Below are 20,778 nucleotides of genomic sequence, written 5' to 3' on the forward strand. Positions count from 1 at the left end.
TCAAAAATATGACTGGGTTTCTAACGATACAAAGCTTAATGCAAATGGGTGAAGTGTCCTTTTAACCACCTCCTATTGTAAACGAGTCCAGCAGCTGTAGTCAGCTTCACAGTCAGATTCACAGCAGTTACAATGGCTTCCAATGTTGACCTAGAGTCACAGCAAAATGTGCACAGAAACTACTAAACCCCTCCTGCAGCACTGTTCACCTGTGTTTATTTGTATGTTCAAAAAGCCTCATAGTTTCTCTACAAATGAGCAAAATACCTTAGTTCCATGCCACACTTCATAGCTCTAAAACATGTTTACTGGCAAATAAACAGTTGTTTAGAACATGGGGCTCAACAGAGGAGAAAAGGCTTATAATGCAGGAGGGGTTTGAGAAGTTTCTATAGACCTTTTGATGTTTTTGTTTTGTTCGGTTTTGTTCTCCACTGTGACTGTGACTCACCATTAGAATCCATGGTAACAACTGCAAATCGAAGCTGATTACAGCTTCCGTCCTCCGTCAGGGAGCGAGCTACAAACTTTTCAAAACCTCCTTTCAAGCCTAAAGGCAGTAAATATTTGATATACTCAAAAGATTTTCAGTGGAGTGTAGTACAGTTACAATAAAGATCAACTTCGGCAATCCTACTGTACGATGGGGACAGGACTACACCCAACTAGAAACTGTCAGAAACACTTCTACCACGTCTGTGATCTCAAAAAATAACCTTCTACAAAAAACAAAAAAGATGATGTCAAGGGAAATCTGGTAAAAAAAATACAATCTGAAGAAAATGTCAATGTCAATAAAATGATGCCTTTAGCTTGTTAAACTAGCTGACCTGGATAGCCTGGTCTAGATGCATTTGATCTTTTGTTAGTGACCGCAGCAGTTCTTTCATCCTCCAGAGTAGTTTTACCTCTATTTGGTGAACTTAAAAGTCCAATCTGCCATCAGACATCTTTTCTAGTGACAATAACCACTTCTTCCTGGGCATGAAAATACAATTTCCGTGTCCATGCATCATCTATGAGGTCTTAAGCTTTACCCTGGGAAAATGCATGGTTTTGTTCATAGATGATGAGCAGGAGGACAAAAAGATGAGGAAGAGTGTAGCAAACTGATTGGAAAGCAAGAATTGGCCGACAGCATTAGAAGGAAGGAAAGGTGACTGCTCAGGGAATCAGGGGATTGAGATGGGATGGCAGGCTGGAGGTGAGAAAGTAGCTCAAGCATTGGAACATTTTCATTTGGACTGGCTCACCGTCTTTGGCAACCTGGATCTTGGAGCCCTTATGCTTCCAAATGATGGTGGGTGGTGGTGAACTGACCACATCACAGACTATGTCAGCATCATCGCCTTCATTGAACTCCTGTGGGCTGGGAGCACTCTGGAAGGTGATCTTTTCTGTAGGGAGATATAACACATACATGTTTTTAAATATATTAACTTTCAGACTGACACTTGTATGTGCAATCTTACAGTTGATTAGCAGTGTACCCAGACACCATATGGTTGAGCTTCTGCTTCTCAAATAAATGTTTTGCTGGCTAAGCTTTTGTATAATCACAGACGGTGGGGGAAGTTAATCGAGGTAAAGACAGTTCAAAGACTCTTAGCGTTCAGACTGCACGAAAAGACGCAGCGCCCTCATTTTAATGTAGACATGGGAGGGTTGCCGACGCAGGAAGTTCAGCCCACATTCCCAGTAGGTTACCTTTGATACAAATGCTGTTTTTCTACTGTTTACTGCCCAGAGTTGCAAAATCCATCCTCGTAATATTATGATACACCGTGGAGTGTTTTCGGCATCTGGTTAGCCTTCGACCTCATAAATCTATAGTGAGCTGATGGGATGATGTATTTTATATACACTAACGGCATTTAGTATTGCCCTGGTTCCTTCCACAAAAAGCCAACAGGGTTTTTCTATTGGATTTTGGATTGTTGCAGAAAGTAAGCTCTGTGGCGAACAAAGGTTTATGATACTTACAGGTTTTGTTCAGCAAGATAATCTTCACAAATTAAACTTTTTAGATTTTCTAAGTGTAAATGCAATCGCCAGAAGTAAAGAGCTAACGTTATGTTATATAACAAAAGGTGAAAATCTCTTAAGCTTGTGTTAACCACAGACCTTATTTTAGGCATGTTACCAAAAACCCATTAAAAACTGATCTGACATACAAAAATACTAACTCACTTCGGGGAGTAATTCCTTCAGGACTCTATTACTCAAAGAGAACTATCTGGATAATATTTCATTATCTAGAAAAAACACAACCTCACAAATTCAGCCCTGTGCATTTTCTTTAACAGAAAATTTTTAACAGCTGGGGTTAGAATAGGATTTAGGTAAGAGCTTCTGCCTGTCAAAAAATACTTGAGAAGAACATAAAAGAGGACATAATGAATACTTACTACTTAGCAAAAGACTAAGCTTTCTGGGTTGTTAACATTTACTGTGTAGCCTTTTAAAAAAAAGATAAGACTTACGGAAGATCTTCACTTGGACCGTGGCCTGGGCCTCCTTGTCCCCATACTTTGCCACACACTTGTAGATACCGGCACTATCCACGTTGGCGTGGTATATGGTGAGGGTAGACGTGGTTTCATCACTGCGGCTCACAAAAATGTCTTGCCTGTTGGGGAGGATCTTCTCCCCGCTGGGGGCGTACCAGTCTATGTCTCTAGCATCTCCCACCACTGAAAAACATCAAATGAAGAATGAGGCAAGGGAGCAAGAATTGTGTAAAGAAAGTTCACAGCTGCCATGTCAATGAAAAGCATGTTAGTGATTGAACAAAGTGGAATTCTGTTTTATAGTTTTGCAACTAACCTAGTTACGCATCTGTTTAGTTAGATATCTGGATTGCAGTTAAACCCCCACCATTATTTGCATACAATTTGGAAGATGTTCGCATCTGTTCAGAATGCATTACCTGTTCATATTCAAATCATGTATTCAGTTACATCCCTAATGTATTACATCACAGATGTGCAACTATTTTAACATGTTAGGCAAGATCACATGATATTCTGTGAGTAAACATGTAAAGATAAAAGATAAAAGACAAAGAGTCTACAAGTAAAAAAAGCTGATATCTGCGCTCAATGAATTAAGAATTCTTTGTATGCCGATGACTCAGAAACATTATTGTTAAATCAAAACACATCTCCCAACAGTAGATGTCTCTTCAAGATCAAACTAAATATGCAAACTAAAACATAAAAAGAGTGGTGTAAATTATTTCTGATTGCTCTGTAGGACAGAGGATTATTTAGAGGATTATTCAGTAGGAGGCAACTTTCACTGCGAGAAAAATCAAACATCTTTTCCCCATCATTCATTTTTTATAAAGACCAGTGCAAGCTGACACATTTCTTTTGTTTCCTGGAAACATATTAATGCTATCTCATCTCTTAGGGAACACAAAGGGCTCTAAATGCATTTTGACATCCTTTTCAAAGGGGAATTATAGTTTGAGCCAGAGCCACGCTCCTTCATGAAACAACAAAGAAAATGACTCAGTAAAATTAAAAAAAATGTCAAGGCGTCATATTCCAAATGTACAAAAATACTGAGCTCTGCTTCTGATGGCTTCATTCTCACAGTTGTGGTTTTTCTGCAAGCACTGTAATAACAGGTCAGTAGAGGGAGGCAACTAGTTACTGTTTCTGTGTAACAACCTTTTGAAAGGGTCAGTTCGCCCAAACTACAGTTTACTTACTTCTAGTGGTATCTATCCGTGCAGAGTCTGGTTTTAATGGTCTTGGCTATGAGATGTCTACTTTCCCTAAATACAATGGAGATGAATAGAACTTTGCTTTTAATGCAAAAGTTAGATCTAAAATAATCAACAGCAGCATATTTTTCCAGAGACAGTGTTCCCGTTAAAGATAAAGCAGACTGTTACATTATCAGAATCTTAGAATTGCTGTACTGTTTTACAATATAAAACATATTTTGTGACTGTTGTCATGGTGACTTTGGGATAGAAAAACTACACAACTGATCTTAGATGAGGTGTCCTGATTATCAACTGGAACAGTGTGATCTGCGATTGGTGCTAATGAACGTGATATTCAGCAACATTCATGTGTGGCCTCCTTTTTTCCCCACCCTCACCTCTCATTCGACATGGCTCGTCTGCTGTCTGAGACTCGTCTCCAAGTTTGTCACACTACATGTTTGGTTAGAACAAAATCAAACACGTTTCAAAACTGTCGCAGTGTCCGGGACAGCTAACAATGAGGTCTTGGAACTGCTTAAACTGGACAACCCGTCATGATGGGAACAGGAGCGGATTCCGTGTTGACTTAAGGATACCTGTGGCAAGATGTGTGTAGTCTGCACACGGCTTTACTCTATAATCGACAGACCTTGCTGTTATTAGCTCTCATAAACTCAGAATGTATTAGGGTGGAGGCACAAAGACACAAAATCTGGAAGATAAGAAAACAACTGTCTGCATGGCTAGATACCATTTTGTTTTGTATTTTGAGTGAACAGTACTATTGATTTATAGGCTCTCAGTTAACAGATAGAGCTCTAACCAAAGTAAAGACTATTCTTTTGAATGCATAGGCCTGTTTATTTCTCTTTCCCTCCTGCCATTCACTCCTCTCACTCCTGCTCACTCATAATGTCCCTGCTGTCATTATCATGGGCCATCAATCGTGAGATCAGCTGTTCTCATCAGCTGGTCACATGTATCCAGTAGCACAGCAACACTCCTACATTGTTCGCCTATCATCTTGCTGCTGTATTTTTAAATATGACTCTCTCTTTGCCATCAGTATGTTCATTCTGCTGTTATGTGCGCCCCTCCACCTCCCCATCAAAGTCAGCAGAGTCATCAGCCATCACCAGTGTGGATTTATTCTGTTGCTGCTCAGGGCAGATGCCCCTCGATTACAAAACTCTCTGAAAAGTCTAAGCACCAAAGAATTTCTGTCAAAACTTAATCATTACATATCATCTGTTATGATAAATGATTATCTTTAGTTCATTCACTTGTCTATCATAGATGACTAAAGAAACTAGTCACATTTTAAGGTCCAGTGTGTAGGATTTAGTGGCAATCTGGTGGTGTAGTTGCAGACTGCAGCCATTTCAAACCACTGTGTCTTCCAAAGGTGTAGGTGTATGGCTGCGATTTGCGAAAATGTGAGACCGCCCTTAGCTAGACCAGTGTTTGGTTTGTCTCATCCCATGGTGGTTCAACATGGCGGCCTTCGTGGAGGGACTCACTCTAGTGTAGTTAAAAACATCTAATTCTAAGGTAACAAAAACGCAACAATTCCTATATTCAGCTGATTCTACACTAATAAAAACATAACTATGAATTTTATATTCCCATTTCTGGACAATAGATCCTCCTAAATGTTACACACTGGACCTTTAAGAAGCTCGAATCAGAGAATTTGGATATTTTTTATTAAAAAATGACTCACCTAATTACTTTTACAAAATAATATAATTTGAAGGTTGACAAATAATTGATTAATCGTCACATCATAACTACGAGCCCTGACTGGCATGATTTTATTTATATTTGTACATTTGTGTATAATGTCAGACAGCTGACCTACCTGAGTCAAATACCACCTGTATCTCAGACAAGCTGACAACTGCACATGTACATTCAACACTGAAAACACAGAAAGTCTAAGACCTCTCTCTCATTATCTCCTTAGACTGCACCTCTCTCACACCTCTTCTAAGCCCTCTTCCTTACACGACTCTGATCTCAACTCCCCACTACCTCCTCAGAATAAACTGCTCATTCAATCTATCCTTGTCTTTTTTTTTAGTAGTCTCATCTTTTGCCTTGAATTTCTTCATTGCTGAACTTCTAATGAGTATATTCACCAGTCTCATTATTTAAACTGACACGTATCACTGTTATTAATTTATCTCAATTAATACTGCCAATATTGTTCTATGAGGTGACATTTGCATAAAGCCCTGTTAAATGAGGTGTGTCTGAGATCACTCTTACCTTCGCAGAGGAAAAATTTGGAGTCTCCTACGCTGATCTCTCCTTGTGTTGGCGTGATTTGCACCTGGAGGGCAGCTGAGTAAAGAAAAGAAGAAAAAAAATATACATTAGTCTGGTTCCAGCGAGAGGGAATGGTGACACAGGGGCAAAGCACAAAAAGGCAAGGCTCAAAATCAGATTGTTTTGCCTGCTCAAAAGAACAACCATTTTTAGGCATACCCACTATGAATGAAACTCTGGATGAAATTTTCATGCTCACTAGAGTGCAACATCTCCATGTGCAGTCTAGATTTTCTACAAGGACCTTGTTGAACTGCCAGGTTGTTAGCAGGCTCACTTGTTGAGAACATATTGTGCACAGAGGCATTGCTAGCTGTGCAAAAATGTTTAGAATGTTCATATTTTCAGTTGGACTTCCACAGTGTTATTTGTGAATATCATCATTGTTGCCCATCTTGTTATTAAAGACACTCACAGCTAGTGAGCATGAAATTAGAGTTGAGGACATTTTCACCATCAAAAATATAATATATTAAGCACACTGGTTATTTTATAATTCTTAACATCATGTGAATTGGAATGACACACACAAGGTATAGAGAGCTGGAATCTTGATGTCACTTCCTGGATAGCCGCTGTTCAACTCTCTGCATCTCAGTGTGCTTTCTAATGTTTTCTTACACCTGTCTTTCCTAAAAAGTAAAATGTGTCTACAGCACAACAACTGTTCAGGGGGTTTATTTTTATATAAAACACCCCTTTAAATTATCCTCAGTGACCTGGCTTCATTTAGCTCCATTGAGTCAGGACTGCCAAGATGGGGACGAGCAGAACCGAGTACACTGAGCCTCACAACGGCTCTTCACAATCATATCGGTGACGCCAAAGAGATTCCACTTTTAATTAGGCATGTTTTTAACTGTTACTATGACTAAATAGCCATGAGAAATCAAAGGTTTTTTAAGTAGCTTCTTCTTCCTCAGATTTATTCAACAATAATACTTGTTTTTCTTTTCTACTTAACATACCTGTCTAAACAAATTAAGTGAGCTGTCACACATATTGTTGAGCAAGGTTATGTTGTGAGGCTGGACTTTAAAAAAAAAAAAAAAGATATTCTTGTTTATTTTCTACCTTAATCTCCTAGTTTGAGTACACTTAACATTTTATCCTGAATAAATAACTTAATGCCAATAGTACATGTTGTCTCTGCAGTGCCAGTAAAACCATTCAAGCAAAACAGAAAAACAACTATAGAAAAATGGAGATAGAGAATGGCACTCCATGGCCTTGTGATTCACTTATAAGGTATACCATTTGCTGCCAACACTTTCAGAGTGTAAGCTGTTAATAAATCTTGTACCTGTGACCCTGTGACAATCGAGGCATGCTGTAGGCGCCTCGTTACAGCAGTAAACTGACAGGAAAAGAAGAGGGCACAGTGCAGATGGGTAGCAACAGTAGGTAACAGTAAATTAACCGTCTATCAACAAGTTCTCAAGAATAAAAAAAAAAGATTGCGTATTTCAGATGTTATGCATTTGTTTGGGGTAAGATGATGATCAGACCTCAGCAGCAATCAAAAGTATATTCAGCAGCACCATGTAAAGATTTTATTTTACTGAGTGTTTATATAAGCCACCTGACTGAGTCAGCAGGGTGCTCTCGTACTCGTTTTCTCCATCCCTGCTTCTCCGTGCAGATGATTTAGAAAGCGTAATGCTGTAAATCAGAGAATTTTTCCTTTTCCTGAGACTCTAATGCACTTCGTCTCTCAGCATCAGCTAAAGCTACACTGACACAGATGAGATTTAGAAGAGTGCAGAGAAACACCTGGTGTTTGTTCCTTCCGCCGTGCTAACAAATTGAAATTAAAACTCTTGCATATTCAATGAAAAGTGTTAAAATGTGTAATAATTTTCAAAGGTTTAATCAGGAGATTCATCACTTGCACGTGTGCACCAGAATGACAGGGGATGTGATGATTTTTGAATGTGGCACGGTTTAATTTAAGACTCCTATCTACAGTGATGTGTGGCATGGGAGTGAAGCACAGACAGCGGAGCAGAAACACCACTGAATCGTGATCCGGAGCTTAACAGTGAAATCCCGCTGAGCATTCAGCATGTCGCCACTTCACACAAATGAGTGACTCAGTCTCAGCCCAATTCTCACCAGGAGATTCATGGGAATGGTTTGCAAGGACTCGCCATTCAAAGACAGGTAGCCAACTATCATCAACAATGAGACATTGGTGTTTTATAAATTGACAATCTCATGGCTAAAGAAAAACATCCAGGACTAAGAGGAGACCGTCACAGTGGTGGCCTTTGTTGTTGTTTTTTTTACCCCTACACACTGGATGATGTGAAACGCCATCATCATTACACTGTGAAGCTGAACCTCCTCCACAGAGGGTGTATACAGCATTCAGAACTGCGTGGATGTACACAGTAGGCTTTTGTGCTTAAGTGTTTAGTGTCGCAGTGCTTAGTTGTGTTTATGTTGAGCAAATTGGAAGCTGTCAATGAAGATATTCCAGGGACAGCAAGGGTGATCTGGTTTTCCCTTTGTGGATATCATTTTCAATTTTCAATTTATTTTTGTTTTAGTATTTTTACTTTTATTGCCTTTAATCGATAGTGACCGCTAAAGAGTGAGAGGAAAGGGGGGAGAGAGAGGCGGGATGACACGCAGCAAAGGGCCATGGTACATCGGGGGCAGCTCTACAAGGTGAGCTACAGGATGCCATCACTTTAAATTTCTATATAAACATAAAATACAAAAGCATTTATTATTATTTTATTACAAGCAAGTCATCTGGGAGGCTTTATGGCGGTTTAACAGTGTCACATTTAGGGCTGGGTACCAAAATAATCCAGTACCAAGTAGTGTTAAAACTTCTGCAATCAAACTATACCTGCATTTGATCCTTTTTGTACCAGAGCTAGCAGCTACATACAGTCTGTGCTGGTTAAGCTGAAAGTGGTGAATTTGACAGAGTTGGCAGTTCAGAGTGCAGAGATGCCACCAAAACGTTCAAAAGCATGGCTTTACTACACGCCTGTGGTGTTAGATAAAAATGAATGCATAAAATGTAGGAGGATTATTTCGGGAAAAACTGTGAGTAACATGATAAAGCGCCACATCATGCATGGAGAAAACCTCAGGATATTCACTGTACACTGTACTGTGTTCACAAGACAAAGAAAAAAGGTATGAACAAAGTACTACTTCTGGTATTGGTACAAGTATTGTAAGGTTTTAAATGATACCCAACCCTATTCACACTACTTCTACCTCTGCTCCTGAGAGAAGACTAACATAACTTAAACAATGCACAAAAAAAGCTATAATTTTCCTGGTCAAGGACAGTCTCAAATATTGATTTCATTTAACTATTCAAGGTGAGAATAATATCTCCCTTATGGCTTATAGTCAAGAAGTCAAACAAATATTGATTTGCAGTAAAACACTGGCCACTAAAATAACCTGGCCTTTGTTCCAGGCTAGCATGCAAGCTCAAGAGGCATGGAAAACCACTGCCCACAGTATGTTTGCTTTCACAGGCTGGAGGTAGATACAAAGAAAACAAAATATCCATTTCCTTCCCTCACCTAATAAGATCACAGATACCTTGCTGCACACCCTAGCCATGCCTCCTAAGACTAAGACAACTGGCCAAAAATCAACTGATCATATCTGCAACACTAAAGACAACAAAAAGGAGTTCAGGGGGTGTGGGAAAGATAGCTATTCCCAGAGCCATTTTCTCAGTGTACGTCTCTAAATGGCCACTTGTGCAGTGTCTCCAGGATGAAGTGACTGTTGAGTCTCATGCGTCAAGCAAAAGTGTGATTTTGTGTCTCTGCTGAGAGCATATTGTAAGTGGTAAAATCATGGCGTAAAAACAAGAGAAGTTGCCAGATTAAATCACCGAACAAATCCAAAACAACACTTGTTCTTCATCTGAATCAGGACTTTTTACTGTCCAGAAAAAAAATTGGGCCTGGTTGCCTTTCTGCTCATTCCATTCCAGTTCAAATAACATTTTCTCTTTAGATAAGATTCCAGGCAAAGTTCATATTAACTCAATTTGGGTTGGATAGTTTGATACAACTTCTAAAAAGTTCAAATGGTATACACAGTTCATTGTCCAGGATGCTTCATTTTAACCATAATATTAAAATAAGCCTGGGAGTATATATGGTAAAAATTTTTCTTCAAACAACATTAAATGGAGAGGAACTAGTCGCTGCTTGGGAAAAAATAAAAATAAAAATAAAAATAAATTACAAAGCTACAAAAATCTATAAAATATATTTCAAGAAAGTTTTATTTAACAGGAAATACACAAACGATTCCAAATGGTTTAAAAAAAGAAACAGTGACACATTTGCACAAAGACAAACTGAATAAAATCTAAAGTTCATATAGACCAACAAAGAGTTATATTCAAGAGAAAACAATATAAGACAAATGACATTAATCACAAACATCTCCAAACCTAATACTTAACCCAGTGCCAGACAGGAATTGTAATAGTTTTTTTTTACGAAAAGTTATATTCTGAAATAATGGTTTTAATATTTTATTGTACCTGCATCTACTGTAATATGTATTTACTTTGAGAGTTGTCTGACCTGTTAAATTTGGAAGGACTTGTATTGACATTTGGAAAATGTTCAGCAGTTATTAAATTATATAAAACCAGCAAATAGCTAAAACATTCTGTAACATCAGTACAATCCCTTAACGTTTTCATAAAAGCTCTGAAATTAAGAAAGACCTGACCTAAATTACATTAGTAAAGAGGTAAACTAAGAAGCCCAAAGGCAAAAGAGAGTTGGGGGAAGGAGGTGTAGATTAACAGGGAGGATAGAAAGAAGTGCCTGGCATAGTGAGGAGAGAGCTCAGATAAAGGATGAAGCTATCTGTGCCCTGACATGTCTACTCATGACACCAATCTAATATCCATCCACTAAGCCTGTCCCTCACTTTCAGTCCTCTCCAAAGACTCATAAACCTCTCTTTCTACTCTCAAGAGTCCTTTACTCCTCATTCCCCCGCTGAGATACCCATAGTCCCAGAACCCTGCTCTTTAACAAACAGCGCTTCACCTATCATTCACATCAGCACATTTTCACAGAGGTGATGGAGGTTTTTGGGGTACAAAAGAGGGAAATAAGTATGTGAATCACTGTAGATCTAGACTTCAGAAAAAACATGTTCCAGAATACTTTTCATTATTACAACCTTTGTATTTACATGCATGGTTGCAGGCTCTCATTTATGTCTCATTTGGTAACAACACTGATTTATTCAAAACACCCCTTATTGCTACAGCAACGTCAGTCTGCAGAAACTAATTTTTGTTTTATAAGATGAATGTGTTCTGAGTCAAGGTTGGTGCTGCAAACGTGACTAATCTTTAAGTCACAAAAATGAGGTTCTGAGACTCTGACTTTAAAAACAAACTTTCACCAAAAGTTCGTATTACAGTTGGGAAGATATCTTTTGGCCCAATTATTAAATCTAACCAGCTGGGACCACACACCAAACCTCACAAATAATAGCCACAGTATTGGGTGTGACATTTTGAGCTAACTATAGCTAGCCGTAGCTCTGGTTAGCATAAACAGTTTGTCTTTTACATACTCACATTACTCATTGAAGTAAGAACATCAGGTTTATGTTCTCTGCAGCAGCATCATTAGTTTAGAAGCAGATCCAAATTGTTTAAATATTCTGTTACAATATTACCAGTGGATGAAAATGGTGATTGGAACAGAAAGAGTGGGCCTGAATAAAAAGAAACACAGAGTGATCCCTAGCACCAGCTGATGTGAGCAGTGGGCTTAAGTTAGTGGTGTACCGATGTCAGCAGTCACTGAAGTATGGACAACAAGAAACAGCAAATGACACCGTCCATTAGAGGGTGTTACTGACACACAGCCATGCTAACTAACTGCTAACTTGGATGCAGTGGCTCAATATATCCAAACTGTGTAAACCCCAGGAAAATGGTTGTTGTCTAGTTCAACCATTCTACGTTAACTCTTACACTGAGAATATTTCTGTCTGCCCCAGGGTGATTATAGTTCTCTAATAATAAACTAAAAACTAAAACTAGGTGTGAAAGGAAGCATTTTATTTAACTGAAATGAAATTAAAAACTAAACTTAAGAAAGAAAAAAAACAAAAAAAACTCAACAAGTTGAGACAATACTGTGTACTTACAAAACGAGGAGGAAGCTTCAGTTTTAGTCGTTGTCAATTTGGTCAAATTTGTCAACATAGGCATGAGGAAGCATTGGTGTGTATGTTTATTGAGAATGGGATGTCTGCATGACTGTGAGTCAGTGTGTTTGTAATGTCAGACCTGTTGCGCACTTCTTAAATCTTGCCCCTGACAAATACCCCCATCTTATAATAATCATTTAAAAAAAACTAATACTGAAACTAATAAAAACAAAGCTGAAACTAAACATTTTTAAACAATAAAAACTAAACTAAAATCAGCAAACCCACTCTGGAAATAAACTGAAACTAAACTGAGTCCAAAATAAAAAGTAATAAACAATACAAAACTATAAGAAACTATAACTCTGGTCTGCACAGCAGACTTTATGTTTGTAAAAATAAAACTGCCTTTCTCTCCCTGCAGACTTCCAGTGCCATGTCCAGTGTATTTCCAGGTTTGAGGGGAGCACAACCATAGATGGCAGTTTCCACCATCCAACCTTTGTGCAACCTGTATTGTTTTCCTGGAAAAAGAAACCCAGACAGGTTGTTCCCTGACACCATCCACACAGGCAATTAGAGGCCACAGCAACCCAGCACACCGGGAGTTATTTTACTGCATCCACATGGAGGATGGTATCCCACAGTGTTTTGCAGCATTCCTCCTCACAGGTGCTGTTTGCTCACTAATATCTCCTTACAAAACCTGTCCTCTAAAAACTAGCCTACATGTATAATTAATTTGCAACAGTGAATGCAAAAATGTGCCACAGGGATGATATTTTATGTCAATGTAGCACTGAGCAAGGCCGTAGCCAGGATTTTTGAAATATGGAGGTCATAAATCCAAACTCCTTAAGGCAATTATATTTCCCCAAAACTTATAGCAACACAATAACATTTAAACCTTACTGTAACGGTTTTATAATTCTCACCATACAGGTTTTAATTATGAGAAACCAGTTTTACATATTGAGTATTAAAAGTCTAAACTCACTTTTCATAAGCATTTAGGTCAATGTAATCAAAATTAAATGATGCCAGTATTATCCTTCAATAAACAAAGAAAGGTATGGTTTTTATAAGAGCTCAAGCAAAACTGAACACATTAATTAACTCCCACCTTACACACATATACATCCATATATAGACAAACACACACACACACACCCTATGTTTACCTAGCTAATAGCTTCCCTGCAGTTTGATTATTCAAGTTATTAATATGACAAAGTTAGGAAGGAAGTTAGATGGAAGAGCACATTAAAAGCTACTCATGGTGAGCTCAGAAGCGGTATTAGCAATGGTGTATTAATTTACTGATAATCCCTCCCCACTTTGAAGCAAATATGCCTGTGAGGTTTTAATAACAATGACCAAAACTACGGAGTGAGGATGTGAGTGCTGGCCATTCTCTAGTGAGAGAATTACGGACTTTACAGCCTGCGACTTTAAATAGGCTTTCAGCATCTTAGCATCAACACTGTAAAGGTTTTTAATTCCAATTACATAACAGCAAAAATATTCATACATGCCACAAGGTCATCATTATTTCATTTCAGGGTGTGTGAGTTTGTGAAGCAAACAAACAAGAAGTAGTCGGTTCTGCTAGTGGGAAACCTGAAGTTTGAGGCAGCTTCTTCCCCGTCTTGGATCAGGAGGTTTGCATGCCTAATTGGAGCCTGGCAGCCGGTGGTGACTGGCTCCATTACAAGGAGGCTACAACAGTCAGCTGTTGGTGCTTAACATGCAAGTCATGTCGGAGCAAGAACACACTATGCAGGGGCAGACTGCACTGTGTAGGGCCACACTGGGATGCATACATTACCAGCGTATACGCTTAGGGAGCCACTGTCTGAGCATGCACTGTGCAGCTAGAAGAGATGCAGATGCATTATTTTGTATCGGAGATTCACTTCTCTCTTACTGGTAAAGTAAGTGAAATTGATTGTTGAGTAATTCTTGTAAATCCCTGTGGCCTGAAAAAAAGGTCGAGACATTAGCAATGAGGACAAAGACATGGACGGAGCAGGATCTGAGCACACACCGACCACCTAATGTTACTCTCTGAAAGCTTTCCAACAGGAAATCCATTTCTCCCAAAATAGTCTTAATTTTCCATCTCTTACAAAATTAGACAGACAGGTTGCTCCTTAATTTGCCTCAGGCAGTAAGGAGGAGTTAATGGAAAAAAATGAATTCTTGAGATATTACAGTGGGAGATCTTAAATTGAAGCTATTCCATTTTGTGTGAATATTATGAAGCATGTTTGCCATTATTTGACAATTGGAAGGGAAGAGAGAAGACGTGGAACACAAATAGAAAAATCCATGACATGTGGTGGAAGTGGTCATGTGGTATGCCTTAAGGATACCGTAAGTCATAAGGATTTCTGCAACTCTAAGTTGCTCTTCAAAAGGTGATCTATGCCAGACACCAAGCAACACACTCCTCTTGACATACTGCAGAGAGATTATGTTTGCAGCCCTTTGTTAAATAACTAAGTGCTGCACAAATACAGTCATATTTGTCTTGAAGATCTGTAATCTCACAGTCTCATGCAAATACACACACACATTTGGCATAACTAGTATTATTACATCATTTAAGATTGTTTAGAGACCTCTTGTTTTGATCAGAGGGTTTAATATGAGCTGGTATAAGGTTGTTTCCCAAGCAGTAACAGAAACCCATTTCTGAGCCCAGGTGAAGAAAGCAGTGTCACATCTATTCTTGGAGTCCAGTGGGATTTTCTAATGCTAGTATTCATCTCACATACCCTGTAACGAGGGGGCACTGAAGCACAGCTTGGAGTTAAAGTGGGGCATAGCTGGATGTTTACTGAATCAAGCCTGACTTCTGATTCTAAATGATGCAAAAAAATAAAATAAAATACTGATAAAACCCTCTTCCATTTACAGTATTCTCCTTTTTAAAACTAGAAAAGGCATTCATGCAGATTCCTTTAATGTTAGACTAAAGGACCATTCAAATTGGTTTAACGCTTTTGCATAATGGGTGTTTGTGCGAGGTGTAGGTACAAAAAACCTGCGCCTGACCTGAAGTCAGCAACAGATTTGGTGAAGCTGATGTCATAGAGCAGACAGACGTGATAGGGAAGACCTCACCTAAACACATCAAGCCCCTCTGCAAAGCCTTCTTCCACCATCTCAAAGCTATGTCAATCAAGTCAAGCCCACTTGTATTGCCTGATCTCAATGGGCTTCACAGACACCAGGCTCTCCCTCTAACCCCTCTCTAACCCCCGCAGACCTGAAGAAGATTCTCCAAAAACTTCAAAAAGGATTTCTGGCAGGCATTTCTAAAACTTCCAGCACATCCTTTACAGTACTGCATAAACACCGACACATCACTCCCATCATGCTGTCTTGGTGCCGGCTTCCTATACACTCTGCAGCTTCTTTCTAAACCCTTCCTCTGACCTGCCAGTCAATCCAGACAAACACCCCACTCTTCTCCCAGCAATTTGTTTTGTCATTTTTAAACAACCTGTATGATCCTTCCTGCAGCAATTCCATGTACGAAAATGGGTAATGAATTAAGTAAAGTTTCAGAAAGGTGTTGTTCAACTATTCATCCACAAGATACTCCCTCATTTGGCATTTTGATATGGTGGTGGGGAGTGCTGTCAAACACATTGCAGTATTTAGATAATTAACATAATTTTCATTCTCATTACCATTTGGTGAGCCATCATGGCCCTAGGACAGGGACATTATCCTCCTGGAAGATAGGCAATCCAATCAGGAAAGAACCCTTCTATCTGAAGGGGACAAGTGGAACAGGAGAATGCCCCACTGAACCTCCTCACTGTAAAGCTCAAGCATTCAGGCCTGTACCATTCTCCTGATGTATGCTGCAAATGCACTTGCCCACTTGGGATGTTGGGAACATGGTGAATCCTATCACTTTTTTCTTTGTGACTGAAGCTCATGCCATCTGTAATACTGAACCCTTTTTCAAAGTCACTTAGATCTTTTCCTTCTTTTGGAGTTGCAGTAGTAGCAGTAGAAGTCATGGATATGGGAAGAAGAGGTGCAGCCAGTGTTGGGCAGTAACTCATTTCCCCAGTAAATAGTTGTGTAACTATTTACAAATACATTTCATGGAAAAAATAATAAGTTACAACCTTACTTTTGTTGGCACCTCCCTACTAATTTGAAATCCAACAATCCAATCACAGCCTTGGATTTATTTTTGTAATTGTGGAGAAAACTAGTTTGGAAGATGAAAACACTTACATTCAGAGGTTTAAAATATTGCCATTACTGTGATTTTAAAAAACAAGAGAGAAAGAGAAAGAGAAAGAGAAATAGAAATAGAGAGAGAGAGAGACACAGACAGACAGACAGACAGACAGACAAGCAGACGGGCCAGGTGTCTGCTGAAATCTTAGTGAACTGTGACCCCATAACCAAAGTATGTACCGAATTTACTGATTTTGTGTACCGTTACACTCCTAATAATAAAAGTGTAAAATTAACAGCATATTGCCTGTAGTTCATCTGCACTTTAAAGCTAAATTAACTTCCAGGTGAACAGTGAATATACAAAACAGCTGTTATATTCAGCCTCCTAACAGAACTAACTTTTAGCATTATGTTTCCAATTTGTGTTTCAGAGGCAGATAAATTAGCCTTTCAGAGGCACATTCCAAACTGTCTCCACCACTTATCATTAACCTGCTGTACTTTGAGAGACTGCACAAAGCACTAAGCAGCCATTTCTATGTGCTGTGTGTGGGTGTCAGGCCTTAATCAAATTGACATAGACGCGTCAGCTACTAAGCCCCTTCTCTTCACATCTTTCAGTCATTCATCAACACAGCTTTGTCAGGATTACGGTTGTTGCCATCATTCCCCCAACCTGCCACCACTTCAGTTGTCATCCAAGTTTATTACAAGTTAAGAGAAGAGGAGTGAATCTGGAAGAGTACAAATGTGTGCTGCAGAAAGAAATCAACAGTTTTAAGTCCTCTTTTCCACTAACTTGCAGTTTATGAGACATGGGTACTTGGTACAGCCTCATATTTGCTCGCCTCTATTGATGAAAAAAAAAAATGCTCTGTCTCACCTCAGTGTCTCCATATAAACAACTCCCTGATACATTTCCAATAGCTGTTACTCTTCTGTCATTATTAATGTTTGGATATTAAATGGAGGCCAAACAGTGAAAGGTCCCTTTTTACTCTGACTAATTTGAGCCTTCTCATTCTGACAGAACATAATTACTAAACCTGAGAGAATGCTACACAAAGGGCTAAAAGGCTGAAAAGGGCAGCAGAAGGAAAAAAAACAGCTACAGAATGAAATATGGCTGTGAACAGACTACATGTAAAATCAGTTACGGTAAAGAGCCTCAAGACTGAAGATTTAGAAATACAGGCAACGTTTTAAAGCTCTGCTAGCTGCTCGAAGCAAGACTGTGCTCAGTTAATTCCATGGCACTTTGCCTTGTACCGTGTACAAAGCTGAAATTTTGGCTTGAAGTTGGTACAAGAGGAAAGTTTTTGGTTTATCTAGAATGGAAATGGTTCAGCCTCTGATGAGCATAAATGTTCTCAATAAATTCCAGGCTGAAATTTGACTTCTCTTGTGTATAAGTGAACACTGGCATGTTGCTAAGGAAAAAGGGCTTTAAGGTTCTTTCTCTTAGGACCATGAGTAACCACATCAAATTTCATGAAAATCCCGACATTATTGTTACTTTATTGGTGCTAGGGGAAAAGAGGAGGTCACCAAAATGATCTGCGTCTCCATACAGACGCACAAGGTACCTTTTAGCAGGTTTTCATGAAACTCCAATGTAACCCGTCCATGTCAGGTGACGTAGTGTAAAGAGTATGTAAAGACTGGTTAGAATGCATGGATGCATCAAACAAACACATGACCTTCACCCAGGAGAGTGGTGAACCGTGTAAAACCAAAAGTCAACGTGAAGTTTTATGTTTTATAATGTTGCGCAGTAATGGCGACATGACTTGAAATGCAACTTGCAAGTCCAGTTGCCATTACTGCAACCCTAAACATAACCCTAATTATGTTAACCCAAATCATTTTGGCTATTTCACAACATAAACCGTGAGGGGTGTGAGAAAGCATTGTTGGTATTCAACAACCTGGGACGAGAAGGTACTAAATATCCATACAAAATTGCATCACAATCTGGTATCTTGCTCTGGACCAAAAATGACAGACAGACAGACATGGCATTAGCATTATGAGGCTGCATCGCTAGCGGTCCAAAGACAGTTAAAAGGTTGGCCCTGCAAGGCTATAATTTATTCTCCTCTCTTTCACAAACCCTTCCCATTGCACTTCTCAGCTAAAACAGATCATGAAGAGTACTTTCAAGTAATTCCAACCAGGTCTGACCTGAATATGCTTTAGCTCCTACCAATTAACTTCATTCAGGGTCTTTCTGTCACAAGGTCAAATCCCCTGGTACATTATAATTAACAGCAATACAACTGAGGCCAGGCAATAATTTGGAAAAAAAGATGTTTTCAATAAAGTCAGTAAGAGAGAAATTTTCTAAACCAAAACAATAATCACATTAGCATTATAAAAAAATCATTGCCTGGAAGTCTTCATTTTGATTCACTTGCTGATTACTGTTATTTACCTCACACTTTGAACAATATATGCAAAGATATGTACATGCAGGATGTTAGTTTGCATGAGTGTGAACCAGCCTGACTATTTTGGTCTGTGCTGACTCTAACATTTGCTGAAATAACTCATAGGCTCAGCTATGCCTGGGATAAAACCAAACTCCGCTGTGGTGACTGCTGGCAGCTCATTATGTGTTCTTTCAAACTCCAAAAGAAATCCTACTTCCAAAAATGAAAATCTAAGGCATGAAGTGCAGAGCCTTTTTATCCCTTCCACTTTCGGCACTTTCTTCTCTGCATCAGGTACAGCTAATGGCTTTTAAGATGCTTTAGACATCGTTGTGAGCTTAATGCATGTGCCCCAAGTTGATACAAGGTCTTGGTTCTCAATTTCTGAGCAGAGACCTTTGCTGAAAAAACATGGAATCTTGAAAAATGTTAGTACTTGGAACATTTGTTATGAGACAAAAGGTTTTGAAGCAGTGGTTTCTGAAGAAAAAAACTGGATAAAAATGTCTTCCAATCCGAGCAAAAGGACAATTTAATTGGTAAAGCTGAAGTTTCAGGGATAGCAAAGTGCTGCTGATGGAAGAAACCCTTAATGTTGTTTTCATTTGTTAAATGGGTCCTTGAAAACTGTAGAGGGTTAAAACAGCAGCAAATGGACAAGTATTAAAGGACCAGCAGTGTAGTTTTTTCTTTATTCTGTTGGCTACCATGCCCATATAAAGTCTAACCCCACTGCTTTTCATACTTGCAACAGATGGACATTGTTTGACTGTATAGTTTTTGCTTGACTCCTGGAAGTCAGACATCCTTCAATAAATCGCTTGATGTAACTTCCATAAAATTTCAGCACCAGTTGATTTGGAAACACCGGTGGTTACAGCTGATATAATACAGGTCCAAAGTTCTGTTTGAAATGACAAATGCATCAAACCCTGGGGGCAGCAACTGCATTGAGCAGCTACTCTGAAATGCAACAGAAGTAGAGCAACTGGTGTATAGCACAGCCAAACAAATAGAGGGCTGAAATGTTATTTTCTAAAGCAGGTGAAATGCTGGTATGCACTGCCTTTGTCTTCTGGATCATGTCTGGCATGTGTATGCATTATTTCCTGTGGATTCTTGTGTGCAGTTAAAGTAGACTCCACCACCAACAATGAAAACTTTTATACAGAGGTAATTACAGAATACAAATACAGAGAGTAGGCTATTTCTGAAAATTGCCACCATGAATCCAACAATATTCTTAATGCAAATCTTAAAGAATATAATTTATAGAGATAGAGTGTTGTATTGACTAGCATTATAACTTAAAGTGAAAATTGTTGCATGACATACATCCCTTGAAACCTTCTCTGCTAGTCAGTTCAATGGCATCTCTAATGGTCTGAATTAGATTAATTAGTTGTTAAAGTAGTAAATTAATTTGTTGTTATTTTGGATTATGTGTTCTTGGCCTAATTGAGCCAAGAAATGGTTCAATCTCAATATAAAACAGTTCCAAAGTAGATTTGGGCTGATGTTGGACTGAAGTATCAAAAACACATTCAGTATAGTTTAATTTTTTTTTTTTTTTGCTTTTTTAACAACTGATACTGCTAAAGGACTTATTTTCTTTAAAAAACTTTGACATCCAAGAAGCAAAGTCAAGCATGTATGTAAAAATTACCTGACAGTTAAATAGAAACATACATAGTGAGGCAGAGACTGAGAGTCCCTTCCAAACCAAGTTTTGTTTTGGTTCTAGCATAAGTCCCATATCTTTCAGATATTCTCTCTGCATGCTCAAAGGCCACTGTGAGTGAAATTGCCAGTCTGCACCCTAATTAACTAATGAGGCCAAAAGGGCTAAACCGCTGCCCCCATCCTCTTTCTTTGTTTGACCCTGAGGTGGCCCTGCAT

The 20,778-nt window shown here is 38.8% G+C and overlaps 1 protein-coding gene across 7 annotated transcripts in view; it reads right to left on the reverse strand.

The window, feature by feature from the left end:
• The window catches only part of ncam1a (neural cell adhesion molecule 1a), a 261,782-nt gene that overhangs the window by 76,654 nt on the left and 164,350 nt on the right, over positions 1-20,778 (reverse strand). For all 7 annotated transcript variants that reach the window (XM_035666668.1, XM_035666664.1, XM_035666663.1 and 4 more), the window contains exons 2-4: positions 5,993-6,067; positions 2,484-2,693; positions 1,254-1,397 (exon numbers count right to left, since the gene is read on the reverse strand). In XM_035666668.1, coding sequence (XP_035522561.1) covers positions 1,254-1,397; positions 2,484-2,693; positions 5,993-6,067 — 429 coding nt within the window. The remainder of the gene's footprint in view (positions 1-1,253; positions 1,398-2,483; positions 2,694-5,992; positions 6,068-20,778) is intronic.

The sequence above is a fragment of the Morone saxatilis genome, unplaced genomic scaffold, assembly GCF_004916995.1.
Source record: "Morone saxatilis isolate NCDOM2014 unplaced genomic scaffold, NCSU_SB_2.0 Contig20, whole genome shotgun sequence".
NCBI lineage: Eukaryota > Metazoa > Chordata > Actinopteri > Moronidae > Morone > Morone saxatilis.